We start from the raw sequence: 22,472 nt of genomic DNA, 5'->3' as shown, positions 1-22,472 counted from the left end.
ACTGGGTGGGTCCCTGGGATGCCAGTTCTATAACAGTGGATAGCTGTGATTGACTGAAACTTAGTCACAGGAATGCTTCAAAGTCTACTACAAAGACCTTTTTCAGAGCCATGTCTAAGTTATTTAGTGCTAAAAACTACATTTTGTTCATTCCATTTCACCATTTGTGGAATCAGTAATAATCATGTCTAATTCTATTGATCGGCTTCATCCATTAGAAAAGAAATACAAAGGCTGCCTATGCACAATTTACACAAAATTATTCATTAGACACATTTGATTATAGAAATAATATGAAAAGTTGGCATAATTATAAAATATTAATTGTTTATGTTGTGCTTGTTTTTCTCCACATGGTTTAACTATATAACAATTTTTGAAATTTTGTGCCTCTGTTAATTCAAAAAATGTTCAAACTTAAAAAGACTCAACAAAAGTATGCAAATCACTGTTTCTCCTTATTCTTTTTTAAATCTGTGGGAAGTGTGTCTCAATTTCCTTTGGTTGTTTCATGTCCTATACTGAAGAAAACAAGAATATGATACGAAACCTCAGCTCTTTCAATGACTTCCCTTTTTGGCTCGACTCCACCTCCATTCCGTAGCCTTTCTATTTATGTGAGTTAGGTGATTTTTAAAAATTCTTATCAATCTGCTTCTTGAGGGTAACATTTCTATGGGACAATAAAAGAAGACTTAGGAATAACTGAAATCATAAAATTTGCAATGGTGATTTTTGAAGACTCTGGATCTGCTGGTAAAAGTGTCTTATTTATTCTGCATTTATCATTTAATGAAGTTGAGAATTATTTTGACAGTCAATGTATATAGTTATCATCAGGAGAGTAAGAAATAAAAGAGGGAATTTAGATTCTATAGCAGTATGTTTGATCTGAGATTCAAAAGCGATGATGTGATAAAGGGACAAGAGTTGGTGAACTTCTCAGGAAATGAACCTGTATTCAATCTGAGAAGATACTTGTTAGAAAAGGTAAAATATGTAGGCATGAATATTGATTTCTTAGAGGAAATATGAATATGTAGGCTAGAATATATAGGCATGAATATTGATTTCTTAGAGGAAATTTAGAACAACAACTTTGTGGAAACCTACTTCATGATTTGCATGGACATGTTAAAATCATTTAGCATTTTTATTTCAAGCTAGTGCTGGGTTAGAATAAAAATAGAAATGAGGTTGATAACAATGCTAAACAGAATTTTATATGCAATATTAGAGATGATAAGATCCAATATTTGGGTTTTTCAGATAAAAATACTGATTTTTTTCATCAATGTGTTTATTGTTTAGCTACTATTTGGAATCTACTGTTCCAGGTATTGTTGAAACTACGGTGGACATGGTAGATATAATCCATTCCCTCATGGAACTTACCATCTAACAGTGTAGATCAGGTAGACATGGAAATGGGGGTATCAGTGATTAAATATTGAAGAGGTAAAGGAATTATCTCAGTAAACCTGTCCACTTTCAGGGAAAAGTATTCACTTCTATATTTCATTGGTTCCTTTTTCAATTTCCAAAGATTTTAAACCTGCCTTTTTATTTTCTCCACTCAACTTTCTGCTAATTTCTTACCCTAAGGCATGAGTAGGAATATTTTCAAAGCTATCTCACTGAGACCATATGATCCTGAGAATGAAGTTTTCCTGTCTGTCTTCCATTTTCTTTCTTGTTTTGGCCTTCTTTGTTAATCCCAAACCTTTGAACCATCTGTCTTCTCCAATGTCTCTTGTGAAAACTGTACTTTCTCTCTATTTCTTTCACAGATTTTAGAAGATGGCTTGTCCATTTGGGTTCCTTCACAATTGCTGTGGTCTCACTTCTCAGTGCCCTTTTCATCCCTACCTCTGTTGGTGAGTACTTTGTCAAAAAAAATTTGGGGGGCGTAATGGAGAATTTAACTGAGTGGCACTTTACCACTGAGCTACATACTTGGCCCTTTGTATTTTGTTTTATTTTTATTTTGAGACAGGGCCTCACCAAATTGCTGAGACTGGCTTTGAACTTGAGATCCTATTGCCTCTGCCTTCAGAGTCACTGGGATTACAGGAATACTTTATCAAATTTATTAATAGACTTATTCCTCTCAGGCAAGAATTATTTTTAAAAATATTTTAGATGCCAAGTGGTGTCTAAAAACTCTGCTCAAAATTTTTAAGGGTTAGATATGAAAAGCATACAAAAACCTGACCATGTCACACCAAAATATTGGCATGGTTCTCCCTCACAAAAAAAAAAAAAAAAAACTTGGTGGGGGAAGTCCATGTTACTTAAAGATTGGAAAGTCATATTACTTAAAGGCTGGGTAATAGGAAAAAAGAGGAGAATAAGACTCGGAATTATTGGAACAAAAGAGAATTTTAGAAACATTATAACAAATTCAAATGCAAAATTGTATCTAAAAATGTATTGAAAGTAGCAGGTAAGGTGAGATCACTGTATTCCTAAACTAAGCTAAAATAATGCCAAAGAGATCGCTAAAATAATTTGGGGAGAAGGTATGAAATGGAGTTTATTTTTATGATAGAAGATAATAGTGTTACCGCTGTTGACCGGTGACGAGTCCTTGCTTCCCCAATGTTGAAGAATAACACCAGAGAGCACGCCGAGGCAAGGTCAGAGTAGAAATTAGAAGTTTATTAAAGGACAGCAGAAAAGACTTCTCCCGGAGGAAGAAGGGGACCCAAGAGGTGGAATCCAGTTGGCGGGCAAATGTGTTTCCCTTTTTATAGGTTTGGTGATGGAATGTAGGTTGGAAGGCCCGAGGGGTGGGACACAGGTGGGCCAAAAAGTAATCTGGTCAGGAAGGACTTCTGAGTCAGCACCTTTTTGCTGGGGGCTGTTCATTAACGTTTCTTTGAGGTGGACTTTGGCCTAGGGCCTTTTGGGACTTCATTAACATTCCATGAGTTGTCCTGTGTTTTCCCCAAGTCATTCTCCGCACGGCCTCCATTTTAGATTTCACTCGATATTAGACCCGATTTACCTAACTACACTGACTACCTAATTTTAAATCTGGCTTCATTCCCCCCTCTAATTTGGGGAACTCCTTGCCAATTTCCATTTAAGTAGATCAGTTTTAGTCAAATTTCAAATATTGTTGTAAAAAAAATCCATGCTATTTTACATATATGTGTGGAACAGTTATTTAATGCCTTACAAGTGGTCTTTTCATCCCCATACATCTACTAATAGCCTTCTTGCTCCTGATTTCAGGATTTGGAAGCAAAATATATATATATTCATTCCTCATCCCTATAAAATTCTGTAGCATCTTATTTAACTATTAAACTTTCCATGGAGATACATAAATTGCCACTTCTAAGAATACTCAATCATAAAACAAAAATATGATATAGAATTGTATTCCTTAGCTTTCCTGTTTTTATGTCATCGATTCCTTTGAAGCCTGTGACAGTGATAGTTAAATTGACATACCCATGAAATAGCATTCCTCTATTGTACCATGGATTGGTTCAAGATGGTTTCTCAACTCTGACTTTGAAAGATAAACACATAATCTAATGAAGATAATTCTCTCCTGGCTCTTTGTGACTTTGAGTGATTGTCATCTTAACTCATTGTTGCAGAAGGAACAGAAAAAGAGCTGAGACTAATGGCTGGTGAAAACAACTGCAGTGGGAGAGTGGAAGTGAAAATCCAGGAGGAGTGGGGAACAGTGTGCAACCATGGCTGGAGCATAAATGAGGTCTCTGTGATTTGTAGTCAACTGGGATGTCCAACTACCATCAAAGCCACTGGCTGGGTTAATTCCACTGCTGGTTCTGGGCGCATTTGGATGGATCATGTTTCCTGTAGAGGGAATGAGTCAGCTCTTTGGGATTGCAAACATGATGGATGGGGAAAGCATAACTGTACTCACCAACAAGATGCTGGGGTTACCTGCTCAGGTAAGACTCACGTAAATCAAAGAAAACCACAGGGACATGTTCCTGACTCAGTTCAGATTCTTGGGCTTCCCAATTTTCCTTACTAATTTTTAATGAGATATCAAATTTTTGGTGGGGAAAAAATTGTAGATGGCTTAAAAATATGATATGATTTTTTGTAAACAGTCAAGTCCATGCATTAACTTACCAAATTCATTACTAGAAGTTCAGAAAATACATGAAAAAAACCCATAATAAGAAAGAAAGAAAAAATTAGAAGGGACTTTGTACACTACGATCAATGAGAAAGTAAATGGCTTTAATTTTACATTCAATAGCCCTACTGTCACCTCCTGTTCCTCCATAAATGTACCATTATATCTCAGTTTATTTATTATTTCCTTTCTAAGTTATAAGCTGCTCTAATGCATTAACCAATAAAACATTATATTTTTGTACAAAAACAGTTAATTACCTTAGTGAATCAATAAATATTTCTGGCACTAATATTAATCCTTCCTTCCTGGAGGAAGAATGCTTTGAGAGTACAATTGCTTTTCCAATATGAAACCAACTCATTTCATTTACATTTTAGTTTTAATTTACAAAACATTTTCATAAGTTTTATCTCAGTTGACTTCACAATAATCCAGAAAATTATGTTTCATGCCTTTCTGCTAATGAATCTCATGTTTCTGTCCCAATTCTGATTCTTGGCTCCCACTCCTTGCTTATTTCCTTGACTTCTATGCAGTCCTCACACTTCCCAGTATTCCTTTTAGAGACCATCTCTCCTATAGGACTGACTATAGAAAGGACTGACCTCTACCCAGGCATTGGAGTGTCATGGGAGTAACACTGGCCAGTAACTCGAAAAATGCTGGATTACATCCTACTACTATGCATAATTATAATGCACAAAAAAAGAAGAAGATGGAAGTTGGATTAAATTCTAGCAGTCATTCCTAATGCTATGGTTTCATGGAAGTTTTTAAATCTCTCCAAACTTCAGTTTAAGTTACTGATACAATGTCTGGATGTAATAGGTGCTGACAATGTTATTTCTTTGTGGCTTCCTGCTTTTCATTACCTTGATCACTCAGTTGTTTCTTTCCTCCTTCCCCTTTCTCTTCCCAATTTAATTTTTCTTAGCTATTTAGCTAAGACATTAGTGTAGAACTTTTAGCTGTTGTTTTCTGTTTTCCAGTAATGAAGGGTGGAGTTAGTCAAATTTAAGGATGGAGTTAATCAAACTTACTTTTTGAAGTTTATACACCTTAAGCTACAACTGGAGCCTAACAATAGAAAAGAATTTATAGCCATTCAGGGACTCCAGTTTCCTGGGGCTGTAGCATCTGAATTTCTGAGATTCTCAATCCTAATTATTGCTTGATCTTCAGAGTCTCTACATCTTGGAAAATGTTATTCTCACAGGCCCTGAGGTCATATAACACAATAATCAAGAAGATAGACTCTGGTGCTAGATTGCTTTTTTCTTCCCCCTCCATATTTTGACTACCCTTTTCTAGGTGTTTGACTCTGTCAATTATTCAATCTCTGATAGCTTATCTGTAAAGTGGGGTTAATGAAAGTAGTGAATATTTAAAGTTGTAAGGACTAAAGAAGTTGATATGTGCTATATAATTAGAACAGAATATGCATATTTTGATCATGAGCCCTTATTACTACTAATTATTATCATTAATTGCCTATAATAAAAATAAACCTTGTTAATTAGAGGTCTTTAGAGTTTTGAGCTTTCAAAATTGAATTCCTTTTTCAAGAAAGAGTGTCTGGGCATTTTATTCAACCAATAGTTTTTGTTTATCCAAAATTTCAACCAATATCTCTGATGTCTAGGTATTTTAGTCCTTATAGAAAACCTAAGGGATAGTGTACAGAAAGAAAGTTCCTCATGAAAAAGCTGTTTGTTGCTAAAAATGATATCATATGCTTTGGAGGGAGGTTCATTAAACACAGGAAGTTGGAAATAAATGAATTACTTTGATTGAGTTTCCCTCAATTTTTTAACAATTTGCTGTTCCATAGCATGCTTTTTAAGCTGTCATGCTTACTTTTGCATTTTCATCTTTGCTTCTTTTTATTTTTTAATTTCAAATTCAACCACAAGTATTTATGCTTTGAGCTGTTAATAGTAAAGAAAGGTTTAAAATGTTTTTAAATGTTCAACAAATTGCTAGTTTGTCATTTTTCCTACTTTATTGTATGGGTCAATTTTATCTTGTTTGTTTTTTAAAATAAAAATTGAGTTAACCTTATCTATTTCAGTATGAAAGAATGTTTACTTATCTCCAGAAAATGAAAGGAAACTAAATAAAACAGAAAATTTGAAAACCTTAGAAAGCATTTTTCTTGCTAAGTAGATGTAAATGAAAGTCCCAATTGTTAACTGGATTTTAACAGGTTAAAATTCTCCTACATGTGAAGCTGGGCAGCATCCAAATCAGACACCCTGATGAGAACAGCATCAAATTCCAAGTGTCTGTAGAAACCTTATTTTCTAAAATAATATGAATGGGTATCACGTCTGAACTCTTGTTTATTGGTCTAGATGGATCCAATTTGGAAATGAGACTCATGAATGGGGGCAACCGGTGTTCAGGAAGAATAGAGGTCAAGTTCCAAGGACAGTGGGGAACAGTGTGTGATGATGGCTTCAACCTTGAACACGCTTCTGTGGTTTGTAAACAACTGGAATGTGGAAGTGCTGTCAGTTTCTCTGGTTCAGCTCATTTTGGAGGAGGTTCTGGACCAATCTGGTTTGATGATCTTGTATGCAATGGAACTGAGTCAGCTCTCTGGAACTGCAGACACCAAGGATGGGGGAAGCATAACTGTGATCATGCTGAGGATGTTGGAGTGATTTGCTTAGGTAAGGGTTGCTCTGGGCTTATCTGGCCTCCAAGAGAGGTCACAAAAAGGGAATAGCAGTCCTAAAAGCCTTGCCCTTGAGAACATAGTGAAGTGGGCTTCCTTTGTCACTTTATTATTGCCTTGCTTCAGGTTCCTGTTCTGATATTTCTGCTTTTTACCCTAACTAAAGTAAATAAAACGGTTGCAGAAATGTTATTTCAGGTCATAAAGAAGGAAAAGAGTGTTTAGAAAAATCAAAAAAGAACAAACCAAAGGTGAGAGGAAAGAAAGAAGGAATAAAGAAAGAAAGGAAGAAAGGAGGAAGGAGGGAGGAGAAAAAGAAAGAGGGAAGGATGGAGAAAGAGAGAGGGAGAGGGAATGTGTAGGGGGCTTAACATGGAAATTTTTCTCTGGATGGTTTTTAAGAGCAACCAGCTTCCTTATCCTCTGTCATCTCCTCTTTAGCTACATCATCTCTCCTTCCCAAGTCATTGATTCAAATTCACAGAATCGAATGATGAAAATAAAAACAAAAAGCTAATACTTCTGTTTCCTATTAAAACCTCATTTATTCTATAGGGCTAGGGTATGAGTAGGCAGTGTATCTGTCTAGAGATTTTTGTGCTCCACACTTAGATCCTGGCACAGGGCAATGGGCTTGTGTGTCTAGGAACACCACACCTCCTTTTTCATTTGAGTTTTTAGTTTGAAAGACAGTAAGTTTTGAATGCCAAAGAACACTTAGGAAAACATAATTAGAGTAAAAATATCCCTGTCTCCACCAGTTCATTTCCCACCCCGTGCAAAGGAAGAGAATTCAATCCAAACTAATTGTAAAATAAGAGAATACCAGCTCAGAAAAGTAGGAAATCCAGAGGCTATTTTTTCATGCATGGTTGGATTCAGGTGCTCAGACAATATTATCTAGTATAGCCAGAACCCCAAAGAATGGCATTCCTACAGGGAAAAATGGATTTTGTTAAGTGTAGAAAATGAAAGGAATTTGGAAAAGAAAAACACAGTATGGGCTTTCTGGTCTCCTTTCCCCCATCAAAATTTCTCTAGGTATTCAATCTTTTCAAAGTTTTTTGCACATTCTGAGGAATCTTATAAGTAGGATTTTGAAAAACAGTTCATTTTATCACAGGATACTCTTTGGAATCAAGGTATGTTCTTTAATGAATATTGATTTTAAACAGTGAAAGGAATAATGGTGAAGCATCTTTCCTCTCTTTTCTGCCTTTGAATGAAAGAAATTCTCACAAAGGGACCACTACACAATATAAACCAGGTATACCAGATGGGTAATGCAGTTAACAACAAAAGGGAATGCTGAGTAGTGAGCAAACTGGAAAATGCAGTTAAAACCTAAATAAATGCAAATGTATTTCAAGAAGAAAAAGTAAATAATTCTGACAAAACCTGGTGGTCAAACAATCTGGTGTCCACATAAATTCCAAGCTCTATATCTACTGTTCGGAATGCTTCTTGAACTATGTGCTCTCTAGACTGAACAGTCTTGTCTTCTAGCTGAACCCACTCTTCTGGCCATCTTTAAGAATTTTCAGGGGTAGCATATCATGATTGTCCCTGTCTTCATTGGTATCTCTTCATCTTTCCTTAAAGAATCCAGTAGAGCTGTTCATAGTCATCCTTATTCTTGTTTCCTTACCCCTGACTTCTTGTGTGTCCCTGTTATAGATGGAGCAGATCTAAGCCTGAGACTGGTAGATGGAGTCACTAAATGTTCAGGAAGATTGGAAGTGAAATTTCAAGGAGAATGGGGGACAGTGTGTGATGACAGCTGGGATAATAATGATGCTGCTGTAGTGTGTAAGCAACTGGGATGTCCAACTGCCATCACTGCCACTGGTCGAGTTAATGCCAGTGAGGGATCTGGAAATATTTGGCTTGACAGTGTTTCCTGCCATGGACATGAATCTGCTCTCTGGCAGTGTAGACATCATGAATGGGGAAAGCATTATTGCACTCATAATGAAGATGCTGGTGTGACATGTTCTGGTAAGTTGAAAAAAGACAAAAAACAATAAGAAAAGCAGAGAGGGAAGGAACTATATTCTTTAGGTGTAGGAATAGGTATGAAATATGAGCAGTGAGAATACTTTAATAAATTCCTTGTTGGAAATTTCTTTATAATTGTGAAGAATCTTTTGTCACATTCATATAGAGTGCTGACTCTATTATCTGTAAGATCAGTAGAGGCCACACCACAAATTCTAAATTGACCTGGAGCTCACATAAAATTTTGTAGAACTCTACTTTGCCATTGACAATTTAATAATCCTTGAAATTACAATACATTTTCTAATCAAATTCATGGTCTATACTTATTGTTTCTTAAAATGTCAAGATGTAAGCTCTGTTTTCTAGTGTCTCAGTATCTGGGAAGAAGGAAGATTAAGCATTCTTTGGGGGATAACCTCCACAGGTGTATATAGCCTACATTTATATTTCTTTTGCAGATGGATCAGATCTGGAGCTGAGACTTATAGGTGGAGGTAGCCGCTGTGCTGGGACAGTGGAGGTGGAAATTCAGAAACTGTTAGGGAAGGTGTGTGGTAGAGTTTGGACATTGAATGAAGCTAATGTGGTTTGTAGACAGCTGGGATGTGGATCTGCACTTCAAACATCTTTTCAAATGTATTCCAAAATTAAACCAACAAACACATGGCTGTTTGTAAGTAGCTGTAGTGGAAATGAAACTTCTCTTTGGGACTGCAAGAATTGGCAATGGGGTGGACTTCTCTGTGACCACTATGAAGAAGCCCAAATTACCTGCTCAGGTAAGATATTTCCGTTAAGAAATTTAATTCCAAGACTGCATTTGCCCGGTAATATCCTTTAAACTGAGAAGAAATAATGGTCACTATGACTCGATCTCTCTTGAAACTATAATATATCCATATTTTCTATTCTGAGAGTCTCAGATAAATTTCCAATTCATTTAGCATTTGGAGAGAGGTATTTCTTTTTTGCTCATTATACTTTTGAATAATTTGTTAAAGATGAAGGAAATTAGAAGTTTCAAGATAGAACTTAAATATGTCTTTCATGGAAATGTGACCAAGTGCTTTAAAAAACAACTACTTTGGATACACTGACATGACTTAACATTAGGATCTCTCTATTTTAATGTGAAATAATTTTTTTCTTTGTGAAGATTTTGCAGCTCATTTTTTAAAGTACAAAAATGAGCTACATGTGAGTAGCCTTGGTTTGTGGATAATCTTTAGCACTCTAAGTTAATCGTATTTATACAAGTAAGCTTCTTCAACAACTCTAAGGTGATATATTGATATAAATGTTACTTATTTATGAGAAGATATTGGAGAAAACAGTGTGAGAAACTGTTCGGAATGCTTCTTGAACTATGTGCTCTCTAGACTGAACAGTCCCTGTCTTCATTGGTGTCTCTTCACTTTCCTTAAAGAATACAGTAGAGCTGTTCATAGTCATCCTTATTCTTGTTTCCTTACCCCAGTGAGAGAAAAACCAGTGAACATGTGCGACTCAGTCACAGGATGTAAACTCTTATGACTTGCATGTTTACTAACCAACCATTTGCCCTAGAACATCTCAACCTGGCTAAGTTCTTCAGGACATTCCTCTGATGCTACAAGTTGTGCTTACCTCTGGTTAGGTAGACATTATCCTCTAATAAAAAAGTCAATCTTTTAAGACAAAAATTTGAGTTGTTTTATTACTTATTTTTTTTAAATCTTAACTAGGTAATACTTTCACATGGTTTAAGTACAAAATATGAAAGTATAAACTCTTCCCCTACCACTGGCCCCAGATATCCCATTCTTTTTCTCACAAATTGAGTGGTTCAGGTCTTTACATATTATTTCAGAAACATTTTATCTGAATGCAAGAAAATCCAAGCAAATCTATAAAAAGATATTATCCTCTTTTATTATGTTGACATATCATAGTAAAATTACATTCCCATAGTAAAATATCTTAATCATAATTTTATATCAGTACTTAAAGAGCTTCCTAAAATTACTTCTGTATCTATGACATTTCTCCTCTCATTATTTATTATGTGTACATTCATTTTTGCTTTTGATATTTTTACTTGATAAGATCACATACTAGTTTAGCTTTTGTTTCTAAAAAGAATTAACATTTGGGTGTTTAAGGATTAATAGTACTTTAATTTTTTTTCAATTTATTAAATTTTTTCTATTAATTCATTTCTAACTTACTAAAGTTTTTTTCATTTTTTATCCTTAACTTCTTGAGTTGGATGCTCTATTAATTTTAAATCTTTATTAATATCAATATTTTAGGTCCTTGATCCACTTTGAGTTTTATGCATGTTGAGAGATAGGAGCTTAGTTTCATTTTGTTACTTATGGATTTCCAGTTTTCCCAGCATCATTTGTTAAAGAGGCTATATTTTGTCCAATATATGGTTTGGTGCCTTTGTCTGATATAACTGTCTTTATATGAGTTTTTCTCTATGTCCTCTATTCTATACCATTGGTCTACAAGTCCATTTTGGTGCCAATATTATATCGTTTTTGTTACTTTATCTCTGTTGTAACATAAGGCAGCCCACCCAGGCTATGAATGAATATGATTTTGCAGTTTTGTGAAACAAAGAATGGAAATAGAGTCTCTGGCTCACTTTCCGGGTGGAAGAATTTCTCTTCTGACTGGGACTCAAATATTTAGGACAAAAAAAACAAGAGGATATTTATAGAAAGGACTTCTTTTGAAGTGGCATAACAAAATTCATTATAGCAGAGAAATTTTTTGGTTTTAGTTTATTTTTTGGCTTCTTTTAATTGGTTGTGTTTTATTTTGTTTGAAATAGCTCCAGATAAGTGAGCCAGAGATTGCAAGAAATCTGACTTGATTGAATCTAAGATGCTGCCTTTACTTAAAGATTTAGGCTGTCCAGATGTGGAACAGGCCCATACGCATACTAGTTAGTGATATCTTAGGAGGTCCATGCTCAAATAATGCTCCAAGTTAAGGACTTTCCAACTCAAAAGTCATTGATGAATAATGGTAATATTTACTCCCATTATTACTTTCATTCAATTTCAGGTTGCTCTAATTTTACATGGGCATCATTAATTGAGTTAAAGTGCAGTAGACTTGTCAGATAATAATACTTTCAATTTTAAACACAAATTATAAGTTTCAGACATCCAAATATATATACACTAGATATATTTATTAATATATAATTAAAAAGAAAATTATTATGAAAACATTTATTGGCAGTTAAGATATGTCTAGTGAGCAGATGAGAAAATTGAAGACAGAACCATGACTCAAAGAATATATGGAGTGTTTTGATAATGCACTATCAGAAAGGAAGGGGGAGAACACAGGAGAAAGGAAGGTCACACACACATGCGTAACAGATGTTAAAGAGAAGTCTGATGATGTTCACTTTGAAAACAGAGGTATAGTGAGAAAACTTACATAGAGGTATCAAAAAGGTTAAGGCAGAGCCTGGATTTTGGTGAGTGGAGAAATGAGTACAGGATTAAGAGACAGAGACAGTGAACACAGTTTGTAGGTTCTAATGCTATAAATGATGCAAATGAAATGCTAGTTGGAAAGAATAATTGCTTCTGGGGATGACTGACTTTGAAAAGCAATGTTCTAGACTTTTCTTAGGATAGGCCCAATGAGGAACAGGGATTTCTAAGAATTTGCTATTCCCAACTCTAGGCAGAAACTAGGAAGAAGAAATGTAGGAAATCTCTGAGCACTTTGGCCTACCATTCCCATTCTTTATTCCCTTCCTCATCCCATCATAAGAAAAATCTGGAAATCATGTTGTCTCTCACTGAAATGTTATTGTTTTTCAGCCCACAGGGAACCCAGACTGGTTGGAGGAGATGTTCCCTGTTCTGGTCGTGTTGAAGTGAAACATGGTGACACATGGGGCTCTGTCTGTGATTCTGACTTCTCGCTGGAAGCTGCCAGTGTGCTGTGCAGAGAATTAGAGTGTGGCACAGTCGTCTCTATCGTAGGTGGAGCTCATTTTGGAGAAGGAACAGGACAGATCTGGGCTGAAGAATTCCAGTGTGGTGGGCACGAGTCCCATCTATCACTCTGCCCAGTAGTACCCCGCCCAGATGAGACCTGTAGCCACAGTAGAGATGTTGGCGTAGTCTGCTCAAGTGAGACTTGGAGAATATCTTCAATTTCTTTCCATAATGCAAAGGGGGTGAGTTAAGTGGTCCAGCCATCTTTTCTGAAGCCCTGTGTCCTTCTAGGATATGTAGAAACACGCTTGGTGAATGGCAAGTCTTCATGTGAGGGAAGAGTGGAGCTCAAGGTGCTTGGAGTCTGGGGATCCCTCTGTAACGCTCACTGGGACATTGAAGATGCGCATGTCCTATGCCAGCAACTTAAATGTGGAGTTGCCCTTTCCACTCCAGGAGGAGCTCCTTTTGGGAAACGAAATGGTCAGGTCTGGAGACACATGTTTCACTGCACTGGGACTGAACAGCACATGGGAGATTGCCCTGTAACTGCTCTGGGTACATTGCTATGTTCTGCAGGGCAAGTAGCCTCAGCAATCTGCTCAGGTAAGAGAATGAAGGGTGACCAATGATTAATCTCTCCCAAAGTGGTGGCCCTTTGGACCAGGTGTCTCTATAGAGATGAAGAAGAAGGAAATGGTCCTTGTTGAGAGTCCTGAGATGTGTGTCAGATTATTAAACTCATTTGTTGTTTTACAGGGCAAGTGAACTTAATTTTTGTGAACCTTGTAATATAGTGATTACTTGTGCCAACCCTTTCTCAAAATACCTGATTCACTCCCAACCTGGTGGGCCCATCTATCTTTTTTTCTCTCTAAAGCTGTTTGTACTTGACTCATCTGTGTGACACTCCATTTGACCTCCATTCTTTATCCCAACTTTGTGTATCTTATATGACTGAGTAGCTTGGTGTTCACAGGAAACCAGTCCCAGACCTTGAGCCCATGCAATTCATCATCTTCAGATCCAATGAGCTCTATCATTCCAGAAGAAAGTTCTGCTGCCTGCATAGGTAAGAATCTGTAACCAATCTGTGAGAATGATCTAAATTCTCAAGGATGCACTGTGTTAGTATTTCTCTTTCTTTTTCCAGGGAGTGGTCAACTTCGTCTGGTAAATGGAGGGGGTCGCTGTGCTGGGAGAATAGAGATCTATCATGAGGGTTCCTGGGGCACCATTTGTGATGACAGCTGGGACCTGAGTGATGCCCATGTGGTGTGCAGACAGCTGGACTGTGGAGTGGCCATTAATGCTACTGGGTCTGCTCATTTTGGTGAAGGAACAGGGCCTATCTTGCTGGATGAGGTAAACTGCAATGGAAAAGAACCCCATATTTGGCAGTGCCGTTCACATGGCTGGGGGCGGCACAATTGCAGGCATAAGGAAGATGCAGGAGTCATCTGCTCAGGTAAATTCTGCGAATAACCCCTGGTCACAATTACATTTTAAAAAAGACAGATGGAGCAAGGGATAGTGAAGGAAATTAATCTGAAAGATTTCCCTGAAAAGCATATTTGAAAGAAATTATTGCAAGAGTTAAGATTCTAGAAGTATGAGTTTGAGAAGTTATAGAGTTATGTCATGTGCAAGGTAGTCTAATATTATAAAGAGAAGAAATGTGGATGTGTAACCGATATGATTCTGCAATCTGTATTTGGGGTAAAATGGGAGTTCATAACCCACTTGAATCTAATGTATGAAATATGATATGTCAAGAGTTTTGTAATGTTTTGAACAACCAATAAAAAAATTCAAATACAGGCTTGTATATCATGAAAATGTTAATAGTAATGTTCTTTTATAAACATATAGAATGGATATTGAATAGGGATTCAATGGCATCACTTGGTAACTATAATATTAATAAAGAAGATTAATAGGAACAAAAAGTATATTTCATGATCATTCTACAGATAAAAAGATAATCACCATCCCCAAGTAATTGTTAAAAGCAGATAAATGAGGTTTATTTGTCATGGGACCAAAACTTACCATAAGAGGCTACTGCTCTTGCTTTGTATATGCAGTGAATTTTAGAAGCTGCTGTGACATAGAAAAATATCTTCAGTTACAATGTGTTGGTGATAAACAGTACTGTGACTCAGTAACTTAGGACAGTGAAAAATTCTGTATACCAGGAGTGATTCCTATCTAATATCATAAATCTGGTAGAGTACATGTTCAACAAAACTGTAAAGTGGCAAAAAGGAAATAATTCATTCTAAGATAATGTACACAAAATACTGGTTTTTGTACCTCACTAAATTTTTACCAAAGATACTTGCCAAAAAAAGCAACCCAGAAACAGATGATAAATAATTGAGGTGATGGACATGCTAAATGTGTGGATTTGATCATAAACATAATATAAACTTTTTAAAAATAGTTTTTTAGTTGTAGATAGACACAATATCTTTATTTTATTTTTTTTATGTGGTGCTGAGGATCAAACCCAGTGCTTCAGGCATGCGAGACCAGTACTCAACCACTGAGATACAATGCCAGCCCCACAATATAAACCCATTTTGAAACATCACACTGAACCTGAAAATATGTAAAATTTTTATTTCGGCAGTTAAAAACAGCCAAGAGCAGAATAATATTCTTGGGAGTAAAATTATACTAACTTTGGAAGAAAACCCAAATTATGTAAATAAAGAAAAGTTCTAAGGTTTTGATTGAATTTGACAGCATTCTAGAGAGATTCCTGAATACAAACCCCAAGACTAGAAAGTCAAAAATTATATACAGAATAAGTACCATATTTTACTAGGCTCTACTAAGTCATCCATAAGTTCCTAAAGAATTATAGTAATTAACAAATTATACCTATTTAAAAAACTATTTTAAACTATTGTCACATCAGAGTAAAAGGGGCGGGGGGGTTCCTAATTGTTCAGAGAAGATGTAAAACTAATTCTCTATTTAATCCCAGAGTTCATGTCTCTGAGACTAAACAGTGAAACCAGTGGAGAGACCTGTGCAGGACGTCTGGAAGTTTTTTACAATGGAACCTGGGGCAGTGTTGGCAGGAGTAACATGTCTGCAACAACCGTGGGAGTAGTATGCAGACAGCTGGGCTGTGCAGAGAAGGGAAACATCAACCCCGCATCTTTAGACAAGACACCATCCAGACTCATGTGGGTGGACCACGTTCAGTGCCCAAAAGGACCTGACACACTATGGCAGTGTCCATCATCTCCATGGAAGCAGAGACTGGGCAGCCCCTCAGAGGAGGCTTGGATCACATGTGACAGTGAGTGTCCATTGGTCAATATGAAATTTCCATTATGCAGCTCTACTGTCACATCGGAGAAAGCAACTAGCCTTTATTTTCCTACTCCCACACTAGCTTAACTTGTTAGATCTCATTAAGCAGGAATGGGTAACCTCATATTAATACCTATCCTCTTGGCATGGTAAAATTTATTTTTATTTAATTTGGGATATATGTATATGTGCGTGTGTGTGTGTGTTCAGGATCAGTGATCATTAATACAAATATCACATTCTTCATATTCTGCTTAAAACTTTTATTCAAATAATTTTTCAAAATGAATGAGGAGCAGAGAATATGTAATTCAGTACTTGATTATTAGTTTACTTTGACGTTCCCATTTATATTTCAAATATTACCTTGCTACATTGAATTAAGGGAAAAAAGAGTCCAGAAAGATCTATCCTAAAGTGTTTTCCTATTCTATATCTTCCTAAATTGTGAGAAGATTCCTGATACCTGGCAATTTTCAAGACTCTTTTCTGTTTGAAAAAAAAAACATAACATTCTACATTCATAGTATTAACTTTATTCATTCAACATTCCCTGAGTCACACTATGATTTTTATGTATGGGATGAAATATACCCAGTTTGCAGAAAGGACATATACTTTCATAAAATATATATTTGGTAAAAAAAATATAAATTCTTAAGATGCACATTAAATAAATTATTTTTAAATAGGTTTTAAAAACAATTTCACATCTCTTCTTTTCTTCTGTAACCTTTCAGAAGCTTTTATCTCCCAGAAATAATCAAGACATCTTTTTTTATCTACATTTTCAGACAAGATAAGACTTCAGGAAGGTCACACCAGTTGTTCTGGTCGAGTGGAAGTCTGGCACGGAGGTTCCTGGGGGACAGTGTGTGATGACTCCTGGGATCTTAATGATGCTCAAGTGGTGTGTCAACAGTTAGGCTGTGGCAAAGCCGAGATGGCACTAAAGGAAGCAGCGTTTGGTCAGGGGACTGGGCCCATATGGCTCAACCAAGTGAAGTGTAGAGGGAATGAAACTTCCTTATGGGACTGTCCTGCCGGACCATGGGGGCACACTGACTGTGGGCACAAGGAAGATGCTGCTGTACAGTGCCAACCAGGTGAGTGTCAAGAGCCTGGATAAGTGGGACTCTGTCAACAAAGGGGATGTGCAGTGAGATGTGTTCTCTAAAGATCAGAGGTAACAAGGATCCTGTGGAGGAAAAGTCATTAGGTTTTCTTCTGAAGGAATGGTGAAAACATTTGTTCTGGCCTTCACTGAAGACAAGTATACAACCCATATGTTCCTGACAGAGGGAAGAAAGACTAGGGAACTCTATTCTTAGGTGGGAAAGAGTAGTTTACTAGATTTGGACAAAGACATAGATATATTTTCTCTAAACATTACTCCCAGAATTAAGTCTCTTTATCTTCTCTCCCACAGGAACATCTTTAAGATCAGCAAATGCCACAGGTATGGCTTGGGGTTTTTGAGCATGGGACTGATTAACAGCATTACTTAGAAGCCTTCTTGTTCAGAAACTTTGGGTGAGGAGGAGTTCTGAGGACATGGGATTGACTTAAGAGATCCTGACCCTTTGGTACCTGACCAAAGACAGTTGGTTGCCTGAACTTAGATCTTTCGGCTAATATATTGTCTCTCATTATTTACTTTTGCTTAGGTCACTCATCCCTTATTGCATTGCTGATCCTCGGGGTCATTTTATTGGCCAGTCTCATCACATTCCTCGTGTTTACTCTGAGGAGAAGACAGATCCAGCTGCTTACAGGTCTGAAACAAATTATGGTCTCTCTAAAGTGTCTACATGATAAAGGGGTTCTTGGGATATAAATAAATAAGGACAACAAAAAATTAGACCCAAATGTCACACGTACAGAAAGCAGGAGCCTAGAAGAGTTTGAACAGTTTCTCAGATTAGAGGGAATACAATTTCACAGGAGAAAAGGGGCTTTGTTTGCATTGGATTTTATGGAATTGTAAGGAGAATGAGTCTGTCATTATGGTTCATGATATCCTTATTACAAAATTGTACTGTTCTGCCAAGCAATGAAGATGCAGACATGGACAATAAACTGTTTTTGTCTTTGGGAGCTTCAAGTTTAGTAGAAGAGATATGTATGTAAACCAATTGTCATGTAGCATTGTAAATTAATATAAATAAGGAACCTTAGTGGCACAGAAAAGAGAGTAATTTACTGAAAGGGGAAAGAAGTATGTCAAGAGCTTTGTAATGTTTTGAACAACTAATAATAATAATAATAATAATAATAATAATAATAAAATATTTTCTTTAACATAAAAAAGAAAGAAATACAGAGGTCTTTTAGGAAGCTTTTGAGACAAATTTTGAAGATAGGAGTTCAAAGAACTGAATGAGGAACATTATAGGAAAAGAAAAGGATATGTAGAAGTGTAGAGAAGTGTAAAGGTTGGCATATTTTCTGTTTTGGAGTAAAAATTGAGAAAAAGAAGCAAAACTGCTGGTGAGGCTTAAGAAGATAGAAGGAACAAATTATGAAGTTTTTTACTCCACTGGAAAATGATTCATAATCATTAAAGTAACATGAAGGGAAGTAAAATTATCAAGTTGTCTTCTAGAAAGATCTTTTGGCAACAGGATATATATGAAGGATTGATGGAGGATCACACTATGGACAAGAATAGCATTTTGAAATAGTTGAGATAAAATTAAAAGGACTTTATAGTGAGAAGAGGGAAGAGGAAATATTTTTAGAGAGATTTGGAAAGACCTCTGGTGAATTTTGGAAATAAACTGTCTTTCCGCTGGGGGTGGGAGTAGGGTGACAATAAAGACAATTTAGCTTACGAATGTGAGACATTCTAAGGAAAAATCTTGGAAACAATAGCATAGATAAAGTTAAGTATGTTTGCACTGCTGTAAGGGAGCTAACATAAAGGAAGAGACATTTTATTGTGATCTGCTGATCCATAACCCAGAATTCCTATTGTTAGTTTCCACAAGAGGAGAGAATTTTGTCCACCAAGTGCAATACCAGGAGATGAATTCTAGCCTAGAGGCAGATGATCTGGACCAGCTTCATCCTTCAGGTCAGTGGATTCCTTGAAGGTCTGTAGGTTGGAGGCTCAGACTGGTGGCTTCAACTAAAGCTGAGCATTCTACTTTGATTAATAGTAAGAAGATTAAAAAATCTGTAATAGAAATTTATGATACATACAAGAGAAAGAAAGGAAGCAATGATCTGAAAACTATTGTTAAGAACATAAAAAATTGCAACGATGTGGAGGCCTCTAGTATAAGAAGCCTATAATTATTTCTCAGAGAGGTACAAAGAGCTTGGACCTCACTTAATAAAAATAAAGAATGATGAGACTTGGACCTCATTTTATAAAAATAGAAATGAATCATCTCAAAGACTGTCATATGAGAGTTTAAATTTTTTTTCCTTTTAAATTTTTTTTGTATATATTTAAGGTTTAAACATGATGTTATAGGATTAGCATCTAGTTAGTAAAAAGGTTACTGATGTAAAGCAAATTAACTATCCTTCATCTCACATGGTTTTTCGTGGTAGCTCAACTCTACTAATTTGATAGGAATCCTAAACACAGCCCAGTGTTATTACTGTAGAGCTCATGATGTGCATTAGATGTCTACATTTGTTCTAAAAGTCTAAAAGGTTCACATTTCTGTGTCTTTATTCAATGAGAAGCCATCAGTAACACAGGAATAGCCTTATTTCTCATTTCATAGTAATTTTATCTTTGTGCTCCAACTTCTATTTAGTGCCAGTGCAGTAATTCTGCCTCAGGACACATAACAGTACTGAGTTGAAAAAATATACCAGTACCCATTGTCTTTACTTCATGAAAGCCCGCATGTTTTTTTTTTTTTTAATTTTTTATTGTTGGTTGTTCAAAACATTACAAATTTCTTGATATATCATATTTCACACTTTGATTCAAGTGGGTTATGAACTCCCATTTTTACCCGATATACAGATTGCAGAATTACATCAGTTACACATCCATTGATTTACAGAAAGAAAATCCACGTGATTGAAGAGTTTGGTTTTGGCCCGCATGTTTTTACAGGGGTCTGCCATACTTCTTTAACCCAAAGGGTGTGGTATTTGCTTCTGCTATATCAACAGATGCACTTAAGTCTAGAAAAGAGTTTCTGTGCCCCTTTAATCACAATTACCTGCCTTCCTAATTGTGGACAGCAGTTTTAAACCACTCAAAGAGCTTCTCAGGCACTTGAGGGTAGTCTGGTATATTTCTCAGTAATTATTTTCTTCCTTCCAGAAAATTCCAATAAATCACATGGTTTTAATGCTGGTGGACTAATTTCTGTGTCTAAATATTTTTCTATTTCTGGAATTAAAAAGGGGGCCATTCTGAGGCAGACTGAAAAGAAAACTGGGAATTTTTAACTCAATGAGGTGAGTGGGAAGCACTTACTCATCATTGTTAAAAATATATATTCTGTTTAAAGACAGAGTTCCTCTGACATTAGAATTTTTATACATGTTTCCATATTTCATATATGTATATGTTTGTAAATATATATCCATATTCAGAATATATGACAACTTTTTATAAATATGACTCAGCCATTTCTAAATTACATATATGCACTTGGCAATAACAATGGTACATTCAGGAAGCTAAGGAGAAATTAGTGAATAACTATGAATAAATATTTGGAATATTTTACAGAGATCATATCAGAAAAAAATTAAAATGTATCAGACATCTGAATTCGTATAATGCTTGCTACAGTAAAGATTATATAAGATACTATAGGGATAAAGATAATTTCAAACAAGGCTACTGGAAGTAACAGGTAAAGCAGTCTTTGGAGAAAATAATCTGGCACTGTCTATTTAAATGACAATGATAATGATAATAATAATTATAATTAATAATAGTAAAAAGCTTCACAGATCCTTTGACCCAACCATTCTATCCCTGAGAATTTTTCCATACAAATAAAATCACTGCTGTGAAAGGACATAACATCCAAATCTTATCTACAATGTTGTTATAAATGTAAAAAAAAAAAAGGTGGAAACAAATTAAATGCCAATTGATGGGGTAGTTGCTGGGAAAAAAATATGGTTTAGCCTCCTAAAAAAGGAAAATATCACCTTTTAACATGTAAAATGATTTCACTTATGTGATCATGTTATATTGACTATAATTAAATACCTACATCTACAAAATTATGCATACGCAGATAATACATTGCAGAAGCATTTAAAATCCTAACAGCATTGTAAACTGAGGATTATGAATAACTCAAACAATTTCTGACATAATTATTAAAATACTTTTCCATTAAAGAATATTCACTGTTTCCTGGTTGCTTCAGAATCAAATGGAGATTATTTTTAAAATGGTATTTTAATGGTATTTATTTTATCCCAGTGTAGTTCTATGGCATAAAAGTGATTTTTATGTATACTAAAGTTTGAAAATAGTTACATTTAATATTTCTGTTCAGGAAAGGTAGGTTACTTTTTTATATAAGTGAGTTTATGTGTGTTTTAATGTATTCTCCTATGCATATAAAGAGGGAAGTAACATTTTTTTTTTCATTTAAGGCTTCAGTTCAGCATTTAAGATACCTTGAGGAAGACATGGCTATTGAATGGAACAAGAATCCACCTCATTCACTGATGATGGCCATTGCATTTCTATAGAGTCCTTTGTCTCCTGCCACAGTCTGGCTGGGCACAAAATCACCGAGCCACCACAAAGCCTTGTAGATTCAAACAGCAACTCTTTATTCCCAACTCTCACCGACACTCTACCCACACTTCCCGTGAACACCCTGCCTTCACCCCTTCACCGGGCTCCAAGCGCCAATTCCCTCAGAACCGCGCAAGAACTCAATGGGAGCTCCTTTGGAACTCCAAAGGAGCAGGCGCCTGAGGCAGCAGGATACACCCTAATCCCAGCAGGATCCTCCCTAATCCTGGAGCCGCCCTATTCCCTGAGCAGGGTCACCTTTCAACCCAAAATGCCATGTGTTATTCCTACTTGGCTATGGCTCTCAGCAGTCTCCTAATGTTCCAAAGACTGCTACTGAATTTACAAAAATTAAGCTTGTGAATTTGAGAACTTTATAGTGTATGTAAGGCTTTCAAATATATTAAATTAAAAAGAATATTACTGATTTGAGTTTGTCTTAACTTAATTTTTAACTTTATAAATATCTGATTGTTTTCTGAAGTTTTTAGGATTTTATAAATATGTCTTCTTATTTGATGTCTTAATTTGCATTTTTCAAATTTGATTTACATAATGATTTTATTAAATCCAAACTGAAGTAAGCTCAATTTTGTTTTAGCTTTCTTTTTTTTTTCCTCTAAGAAAGGGCAA

The 22,472-nt window shown here is 35.8% G+C and overlaps 1 protein-coding gene across 2 annotated transcripts; it reads left to right on the top strand.

The window, feature by feature from the left end:
- Positions 1-621: 621 nt before the first annotated feature.
- On the top strand, positions 622-22,267 carry LOC124079026 (scavenger receptor cysteine-rich type 1 protein M130). 2 transcript variants are annotated; one of them, XM_046424193.2, is made up of 17 exons: positions 622-756; positions 1,791-1,877; positions 3,615-3,935; positions 6,487-6,807; positions 8,490-8,810; positions 9,272-9,592; positions 12,647-12,961; positions 13,058-13,372; positions 13,746-13,838; positions 13,920-14,234; positions 15,762-16,082; positions 16,891-17,202; positions 17,526-17,555; positions 17,764-17,871; positions 19,077-19,172; positions 20,474-20,527; positions 21,692-22,267. In XM_046424193.2, exons 1-16 carry the CDS (start codon positions 726-728, stop codon positions 20,494-20,496), a joined length of 3,330 nt encoding a protein of 1,109 aa, XP_046280149.1. In that variant the 5' UTR covers positions 622-725; the 3' UTR covers positions 20,497-20,527; positions 21,692-22,267. The 2 variants fall into 2 exon arrangements, with proteins under 2 accessions (XP_046280149.1, XP_046280150.1); XM_046424194.2 differs by lacking the exon at positions 19,077-19,172.
- The last annotated feature ends 205 nt before the right edge of the window (positions 22,268-22,472 follow it).

This window comes from Marmota monax, unplaced genomic scaffold, assembly GCF_021218885.2.
Source record: "Marmota monax isolate L192 unplaced genomic scaffold, Marmota_monax_Labrador192_F-V1.1 WCK01_AAM20220418_F8-fsc00186, whole genome shotgun sequence".
Taxonomy (NCBI): Eukaryota; Metazoa; Chordata; class Mammalia; order Rodentia; family Sciuridae; genus Marmota; species Marmota monax.
This window is presented reverse-complemented; position numbering and strand designations above follow the sequence as displayed.